The sequence below is a fragment of the Salvelinus fontinalis genome, chromosome 41, assembly GCF_029448725.1.
Source record: "Salvelinus fontinalis isolate EN_2023a chromosome 41, ASM2944872v1, whole genome shotgun sequence".
NCBI classification, from domain to species: Eukaryota; Metazoa; Chordata; class Actinopteri; order Salmoniformes; family Salmonidae; genus Salvelinus; species Salvelinus fontinalis.
Window position 1 is genome coordinate 6,984,542 of NC_074705.1, and position 9,362 is coordinate 6,993,903.

General features: G+C 47.1%; 1 protein-coding gene across 1 annotated transcript in view; it reads left to right on the top strand.

The window, feature by feature from the left end:
• LOC129840575 (unconventional myosin-X-like) overlaps nt 1-9,319 on the top strand; it is a 52,337-nt gene extending 43,018 nt beyond the window's left edge. Inside the window, exons 24-38 of the mRNA XM_055908556.1 lie at nt 93-197; nt 304-399; nt 599-692; nt 801-856; nt 1,070-1,212; nt 1,628-1,822; nt 1,945-2,217; nt 2,439-2,587; nt 2,895-3,043; nt 3,820-4,027; nt 4,422-4,558; nt 4,629-4,752; nt 4,998-5,312; nt 5,608-6,069; nt 6,287-9,319. Coding sequence (XP_055764531.1) covers nt 93-197; nt 304-399; nt 599-692; nt 801-856; nt 1,070-1,212; nt 1,628-1,822; nt 1,945-2,217; nt 2,439-2,587; nt 2,895-3,043; nt 3,820-4,027; nt 4,422-4,558; nt 4,629-4,752; nt 4,998-5,312; nt 5,608-6,069; nt 6,287-6,391 — 2,611 coding nt within the window. The 3' untranslated portion in view covers nt 6,392-9,319. The remainder of the gene's footprint in view (nt 1-92; nt 198-303; nt 400-598; nt 693-800; nt 857-1,069; nt 1,213-1,627; nt 1,823-1,944; nt 2,218-2,438; nt 2,588-2,894; nt 3,044-3,819; nt 4,028-4,421; nt 4,559-4,628; nt 4,753-4,997; nt 5,313-5,607; nt 6,070-6,286) is intronic.
• The last annotated feature ends 43 nt before the right edge of the window (nt 9,320-9,362 follow it).

The window sequence follows — 9,362 nt, forward strand, 5'->3', positions numbered from 1 at the left end:
TGTGTGTGTGTGTGTGTGTGTGTGTGTGTGTGTGTGTGTGTGTGTGTGTGTGTGTGTGTGTGTTAACCCCTACACCCTATCTCCCCCTGCAGGAACTGGAAGATGCGATGGTTTGTTCTGAGGGAACACAAACTGATGTACTTTGACAACGACAGCGAGGAGAAACTGAAGGGAACCATCGACATCCGCGCCGCCAAGTAAGACTCTAATAACCACAATGCAATGCTCTAGTCTTAAGCCCTATCCACAATGCAACTCATTGACAAAGCAAAACGTATTTCCTTTCCTCTCTGTTCCTCGCAGGGAGATCGTGAACAACCATGAGAAGGAGAATGCGTTGAACATCGTGACAGATGAGAGGACGTACCAGGTGTTTGCTGAGTCGCCAGAAGACGCCAGGTGTGGAGACACCAAAGTGTTTGACTTATGTATTTGGCCATGGTCTCTAATAACCAACCTCGTAGAACCATAGGATTCAGATCCACCTGTGGTTTTCCTCACAGAGAAGGGAGACATGATGCCAATGAATAGAACGATAATATAAATGTTCATCTCTCTTTCTACCCTCCTCTCTCTCCCCCTCCCTCTCCCTCTCTAGTGCGTGGTATAACGTCCTCAGTAAGGTTCATGTGTATACTCCTGAGCAGCTGATGGACATGTCTCATGAACAGGCCAACCCCAAGAACGCTGTGGTCAGAGTCTACACAGCTTCTAACCATGTTATACACATGTTATAATTACCCACACATGTTATACACACACTGTACCATAATAACAGAGTACGTCATGTCATGTTATAGGGAACTCTGGATGTGGGCCTGATTGACTCAGTCTGTGCCTCTGACAACCCAGACAGGTATGAACTAGTTACTGTGGTTGACATGGTTTGGGATAATAAATGAGATGTGTGTCATTTATCGGTATCTAACCTGTGTGTGTGTGTGTGTGTGTGTGTGTGTGTGTGTGTGTGTGTGTGTGTGTGTGTGTGTGTGTGTGTGTGTGTGTGTGTGTGTGTGTGTGTGTGTGTGTGTGTGTGTGTGTGTGTGTGTGTGTGTGTGTGTGTGCCCAGGCCCAACTCCTTTGTCATCATCACAGCGAACCGTGTGATCCACTGTAACACCGACACTCCAGAGGAGATGCACCACTGGATCAGCCTGCTGCAGAAACCTAAAGGAGACGCCAAGATAGACGGACAGGAGTTCCTGGTTAGGGGTGGGTAACACACACACACACACAGAGACACACACAGAGGCACACATAGAGACACACTCACATACACACACGTGTGTGTCTGACTGAGTTGGAACATAGGTCTACTGTGCACCGTGTTAGTCTTCAGGTCTCAGACAATGTTACTCATTACACACCCACACACAACACTGGTACACAACTCAACCACACAGTTATTGTATGATGGCCCACAAGTGATACCTTTGCTCTCGCTCTCCTATCTCCTTCTCTCTCTATCTATCTCTCTCTGTATCACTCTCCTCTCTCTCTCTCTCTCTTATCTCCCTCTCTCTGTATCTTTCTCCTCTCTCTGTCCTCTCTCTCGCTCTTATCTCCCTCTCTCTGTATCATTCTCCTCTCTCTCTCTCTCTCCTCTCTCTCTCCCTCCTACCCCTAGGTTGGCTCCAGAAGGAGATGAAGACAGGAACTAAGAGTAATGTTCTGAAGCTGAAGAAACGCTGGTTCGTGTTAAACCATAACTCCCTAGATTACTACAAGAGCTCTGAGCGAAACTCCTCCAAGATGGGAACCCTTGTCCTCAACTCCCTCTGCTCTGTCTTTCAACCTGTGGAACGAGTGCACAGAGAGACAGGTGAGAGAGGGAAGGAGGGAAACGATAGGACGAGAAGGGAGGAGCGAGTCAGAGGGAAGAAATGGAGGGTGTAGGGGATCGGGGGGTAGGGTCTATACTGATGCGCTTGTTGTCTTTTGTAGGGTGCTGGAACATCGTAGTGCACGGTAGGAAGCACTCGTATCGCCTCTACACCAAGATGCTGAATGAAGCTCTGAGATGGATAGCAGCCATACAGGCAGTGATAGACAGCAAGACACCCATAGAAACACCGACACTACAGCTCATCAGAGATATCAAGGACAGCAGTCTGAACCCTGAGGCGGTGGAGCAGACCTACAGGAGGAATCCCATCCTCAGATACACTCAGCACCCTCTACACTCCCCCCTACTGCCACTACCCTACGGAGAAGTCAGTAAGTAGAGTGGACCTGTCACTTCCTGGTAATCCTCCTTGTACTGTCACTTCCTGGTAATCCTCCTGATACTGTCACTGACTTGAACATGAATGGATTTGACGATAACTTTTATTTCCTTCTCTCCCCCTCCTCCCTCCTTTCCTCTCTCCCTCTCCCCCCTCCATCCCTTCCTCTCCTCCCCCTCCTTTCCTCTCCCCCTCCCCTCCTCTCCCCTCCAGTCCAGAGACAGCAGGGCTATGCCAGTCTTCAGGATGAAGCGATCCGAGTGTTTAACTCTCTTCAGGAGATGGAGACTCTGGCAGACCCTGTTCCTATTATACGGGGGGTACTACAGACCTGTCAGGACCTGAGACCTCTCCGAGACGAGGTACACACACATGGGCACATACACTCTTAGAAAAAAAGGTGCTATCTAGAACCTTAAAGGGTTCTTCAGGTGTCCCCATAATAGAACCCTTTGAAGAACCCTTTTTGGTTCCAGGTAGAACCCTTTCCACATGGAACCCGAAATGGTTCTACCTGGAACCAAAAATAGTTATCTTATGGGGACAGCTGAAGAACACTTTTGGAACCCTCTTTTCTAAGAGTGCACATACAGCCACACACACACACACACACACACATGCATACATACACAGGCGCATACGCATACACTGTCTTTCCGCTCTCTCCAGGTATACTGTCAGGTGATCAAGCAGACCAATCACGTGCCTCAGCCCAATCAGCCCAATCAGCGGGCTCATTGGCACCTCCTCACCTGTATGAGCTGTACCTTCCTCCCAAGCCGGACCATCCTCAGATACCTGCGCTTCCACCTCAAAAGGTGTGTGTGTGTGCGTGTGAGTGTGTGTTGTGTGAGTGTGTGCGAGTGTGTGCGTGCGTGCGTGTGTGTGTGTGTGTGTGTGTGTGTGTGTGTGTGTGTGTGTGTGTGTGTGTGTGGGTGTGTGTCCCAGGTGTTAGTTTTAACTGGGTTTATTTAGAACCTAACAGACAACTTGGAAAAGCTCAAACCAAGTTTATTGGGTGAACAGCTGAACAGACAAAGATATGTTCCCACCAGACCAAGTAAATATACCTTACTTTAGGTGAAGTCTCCTCCTCTTCTCTAAACAGTACTTATTTGTTGCTAGGCAGGAAGTTAAGTGATGTGGGTAATAAACTGTTCCTTCTACCTAAAATGTGACCGGACCTGACCTCAGCCCACATTCCTCCCTAATCTACAGCTATCCACCCTTACAGGGACCGCAACCATGTGATTGCATTTTCCCTTGCTTAGTAACATTCCAAGCCCATGGCTCATATCCAACCTTTAACTGACCCCACCATTCACTTCCGGTGTATCAAGTCTTTCAAATTACAACCCAACAACTGAAACTAGAATATGGCCCTTCTCCTTTCCATTGGATCCCTGATGTCTAACAATAACATGTTCTGACAGAACGTAAAGGTTCTGCATTCCCCTCTCTCCCTCAGTACCATGAACAAGGATATTTCAAGTTTAGAAGTCAGAACCCATCACAGGTGTAGAGATTTGTATTAGTGTGTGTGTGTATATTATGTGTGTATGTATCATGACTGACTCTGTGTGTGTTCTCCCAGGGTGCGAGAGCATTTCCCCAACACAGAGATAGAGCGTTATTCTGCTTTTATCAACGAGTCTCTGAAGAAGACCAAGACCAGGGACTTTATTCCGTCTCAGGAGGAGATCGTGGCCCTACTGGTGAGGCAGGAGATGACAACTACAGTCTACTGCCATGGAGGAGGCTCCTGCAAGATCTCCATCAATTCACACACGACCGCTGGAGAGGTATACACACACTCTGCCAGAGACATAGGGTATACAAACATGCGCGGTGCCCGAGACATATACTGACTTTACAAAACATTAAGAACACCTGCTCTTTCCTTGACATAAACTGACCAGGTGAATCCAGGTGAAAGCTATGATCCCTTCTTGATGTCACTTGTTAAATCCACTTCAATCAGTGTAGATGAAGGGGAGGAGACAGGTTAAAGAAGGATTTTTAAGCCTTAAGACAATTGAGACATGGATTGTGTATGTGTGCCATTCAGAGGGTGAATGGGCAAGGAAAAATATTTAAATGCCTTTGAACGGGGTATGGTAGTAGGTCCCAGGCGCACCGGTTTGTGTCAAGAACTGCAACGCTGCTGGGTTTTTCACACTGTGTGTGTGTGTGTAGGTTGTGGAGAAGTTGATCCGCGGCCTGGCCATGGAGGACAGTAGGAATCTGTTCTCTCTGTTTGAGCACAACAAGGTGACGGACCGAGCTCTGGAGAGCAGGGTCATCGTGGCTGACGTCCTCGCCAAGTTTGAGAGGTACGTAATGTGTGTGTGAGCGTGTGTGTGTGTGTGTGTGTGTTGCTAACCCTATCTGTGTGTATTCTAGGCTGTCAGGGACTGAGGAGGAGGAGGAGGAAGGACAGTGGAGACTCTATTTTAAACTTTACTGTTTCCTCGACATGGAGAGCATGCCTAAGGAGGGGGTGGAATTTGCCTTCATGTTTGAGCAGGTGAGTACACACACACACACACACACACACACACACACACACACACACACACACACACACACACACACACACACACACACACACACACACACACACAGACACACAGACACACATACACACATACACACAAACACACACACTCCTTGTCCTACTCCGTCTCACTCAATTTCAATAAATGTCTCTCTCTCACTCTCCCCCTCCCTCTCTCCCCCCTTTCGACACTCCCTCCTCCCTCCTCCCTTCAGGCCCATGAGTCTCTGATCAGTGGTCACTTCCCGGCCCCAGAGGAAACTTTGCAGCAGCTAGCCGCTTTACGGCTGCAGTATCTCCATGGAGACGGGGCCAGCCGCGCTGGGTGGAGCCTCGGTAGTGTTTACCCAATGGGGCGCCTCCGCTCGCGCATCTTCCACTCCACCAAACAGGGAGGCGCGGCAGGAGGAGAGGGAGGAGGGCAGGTGGGAAGTGTCAAGGGGGACGGGCAGGATAGAAGGAGAACCCCCAGCTTCCTGGATGGAAGTCTGAGGCGCAGCTTCAAGACGGGCTCGCTGAAGAAACAGAAGGTGGCGATGGGCACACACACAAACACACAAAGCATTTGCATAAAACATGCATACACACATGCACATGCTGACATCACCATTGCAATGTTTTTCCTAGCTGTAGTTGTCAATATGTCCTAGAGATGGCGCCTCTCGTAAATCACACATTATCCTCTATTGACTGGGGCATCGCATATTCCATACAGAGATATCTTACCCTATCGCCTCTGATTAGGTTTAGGATTGATTGATTTGTTGGTTAATTTATTGATTGAATAATTGATTGAATGATAAATATGTTTGTAATCCTGTCCAGGAGGAAGAGGGGCAGCAGGTAGAGATGTGGGTGAAGGAGGAGACATCGGCCACCAGAGCCCATGTTCTGGATAAATGGACCAAGTTACAGGGACTCCCCCAGCACCAGGCTCTGTTGAAATACATGTCCATCGTCAAAGAGTGGCCCGGATATGGCTCTACACTGTTCGACGTGGAGGTGTGTGTGTGTTTTGTGTGTGGACCTTTGTGTTTTACATCTATCTCATCCTCCCCTCCCTCTCCTCCTCCCCTCCCTCTCTCTCCCCTGCAGTGTAAGGAAGGAGGTTTTCCCCATGACCTGTGGCTGGGTGTGAGTGCTGACAACCTGTCTGTGTATAAGAGAGGGGAACCCAAACCTCTGCAGACGTTCCAGTATGAGCAAATTACCTTCTTTGGAGCTCCACAACCCTGCACCTACCAGATCACTGTCGACGGCAACGACTTGTTCTTCCACACTCCATTGGTAAACACACACATATTCTGAAACACACACACACACACACACACACACACTTACTCTGAAACACACACACACACGCATGTATCAGACAGTCACAACAAAAACAACCTCACACAATGGAAGAATAAATCAGGAATATACTGCACACTGCACAAACACAAACACTGATGTTATCCAACTCTCTCTCTCTCTCTCTCTCTCTCTCTCTCTCTCTATGCAGGTGATGGAGATTGCTAAGATCATGAAAGCCTACATCAACATGATGGTGAAGAAACGCTGCAGCATTATGTCTGTCTCCAGCGTCGCCAGCGCCTTCGTCAGGTGATCAACCAGCAGCCAATCAGAGCCCTCCATTCAACAGTACAGGCCTATCAGAGAGAGGCAGGAAGTGGATACAATCCACGGATTGGTCGGACGGTTGTTTTTTTGGTGGAGTCGGCTGATCTTGGAGAGGGGTAACCACAAAACAGTGGACAGTGAGGGATCTAAAATGGCATCCGATTTCACAAAGCGAAAAGGGGATGGACACTGCAGCTAACTATTCTAGACTTGGGAATTGGGTGGATTGGGTTAAATATCTGTTCGTTAACAATGAGCATGGAAAATTACCCATTTTGGGGAGGACAACTCCAGCATATCCCAACCCCCAGTTACCCTGCGTGTCACTGTCTTGCAGACAGCAGGTCCAGCGAGCACATTCTAACTCAACCTTACTTCATCTAAATATCTCTATTACTCCTTTTATATAAATCTCTAATCTCTCTCTCTCCTCTGTCATCCCTCTCTCTCTGTTCTCTCTGGACCAAACCCATACCAACGACAAGCACAATAGCCCAGTCAAACCATACCACCCGCAAAGCTCCGTCGCCCCCTTTTCCACCCCGATAACACACCCCACACACCCCTAGTCGCAGTCACGACACACTGCCGGCTAGGAGAGATCAAATGAAGCCTGTTACTATTTCTATCTACCTTCCTCTGTCTCTTACCCTCTCTCCCCCCAGTTGATGAAACTCTCTTTTTCTCTGTCTGTGTGTCCCATTTCGCCTCTCTTTACAGTTAAGTGTTAATTTATTCTCTGTTGCTTGCTTGCTTCCTTTCCTCTCTCTTTCTCTCACTCACTCTCTCGTTCATCTGCTGTTACCGTGGTGACTGAGATAAAGGACTGAGTTTTCATCTCGGGGTCAAATGGAAAATCAGGTCCCTTCTTCATCAGACTGCACAGTACTTACTTCCTGTGTCAAAGGAAGTGACATCACATATGGTCAAAGGAAGTGACCTCACACAAACCCCCTCAAGAGAACCAGAGCTGGAGGCCCATCCAGGGTCCTCTCCCCGGAATCATCCTGACTCAGAGGCTCTTTCAACGGGTAGCTGTCTGGCTCAGTCTGGGGGGGGAAGCTCCGTGGGTGTGGAGAGGTCTGGAGGAGAGAATGATGCTAAGAGTGACAAAAGTCGACCACAAGATCAACCAAGGAAGATTGAGAGAGCTTCCTCCTATAATATGTCTACTATGAACATCACATATATAACATATTAATGTCCAACCTACACATACACTAATCAAACACTTATCGTTTTTGTATATCGCACCTCATAGGAACCCTAGATAGATTTTGGTGGCCACTGTACTGTATGTATATAAATACCATTATAAATGCCATTTGATTAATTTATTGTATGTGTAAACTAAATTCTAATATGCCAACGCACCCTTATTCACTAGCAGTGCCATCTGACTAAATCACAGCGATATAGAGGGGTTTCACTTCTTGATGTAGAATGGGTAGAGTCAGTCGCGGCGGCCATATTGGTAGGGCGGTTTGGGATGGTTGCCTACATGCGTTTCTCTGTGCTCTAGTGAAATGTAGCCTTCGTATCAACCTTCTGGCTCACGTTTCCATATCGGTGGGTACTTTTTAAAAAACATAAGGAATCTAGTCTTGTCTCCTCTACCCATTCTGCTTCTACGCTATGTGACTGTTCTCTAGTTCATGTGTGAATAGAACCTGTTTTAAGTCATGTGACTAGTGTACTGTACGTTCCCAGTGTCTCCCCTCCTGCAGTGCTGTGTTTGGAACGCTACCGTGAGCGTGTGTATCTGTGTCATAATGCAAGTGACTAACGAACTACCACACCGAGGGAAGAAGGGAACCAAATGAAAAAAAGAAAGAAAGTGTGTTGTTGAGAAATAAGAGTATTATGTATCTGGAGAACCTTTATAAGAGAATGGTGTTGTGATTGTGATTTTAAGTGGGGAAGAGTTTGGGAATGGAGGAAGGGAGGGAGAGGGGAGGATGGGGTATTTATTTGTTATAATTATTGCAGAGGGAGGGAGGGGATATGGTTGCAGTATGGAATTCTGTGAAAGAAGAGAAGTTCACACATTAAGGAGGTATGCATCTAGGAAATAGGAAAAGTTGGAATATGAGAATTCTAGGAATATGGGAATTTTGTTTGTTTCTGACTGTCGTCACTGCTTGTGGGCCACAGCCCCCTGGAGGACCAGTCTATAGAATCAGAATTACTGGAAAGGACATTCCAATTCAGAACAACATTCCATCCTGCGTTCCAGTGGACCATTTGGAATGACTGAAAAATCCATTATTTGCGTGCCAGTGTAGCATACATAAATACATGTTTTTGGCAGACAGGTTGGAATGTCAATTATCATCAAATCCAGTGAAATTCGGGACTGTGTCCTATCTAGGTATTCTCTTTCTATGGCCCTGCCTCTCACACGGGTAGTACACAGAGTAAGATGAAGTTGCCTCTTGACACTGATCTAAGGCAGTGGAGGCTGCTGAGGGGAAGAAGGCTCATAATAATGTCTGGAACTGAGCAAAAGGGATAGCATTAAACACATGGAAACCATGTGTTTGATGTATTTGATACCATTCCATTGATTTTGCTCTATTACCACATGCCCGTCCTCCCCAATTAAGGTGCCACCAACCTCCTGTGATCTAAGGTCAGTTTTGCATTTCACACCCAAATGAAATGGTAAGAGTAAGCTGATCCTAGATCTGTGTCTATGAGCAACCTCTATACCGGGGTCCTTTTCCAGCCGCAGGCGGCCAGAGCAGGGCCTGACTGTAATCTGTTAAGGTTCATATTAATTATTATCATTATATATTGAAACATTGTGATTGTTTTTAGAGAAAACTGAGAAAGAGAGAGAAAATAGTTGTTGTTCTTTTTTTATTTGTAACTGGCTTTACAAACTTCTGCTTTAATAAATTATCGGAAATTGTCCAGTCTTCTCTTCTATACTTGCACGCACGCAGGTACCCGTT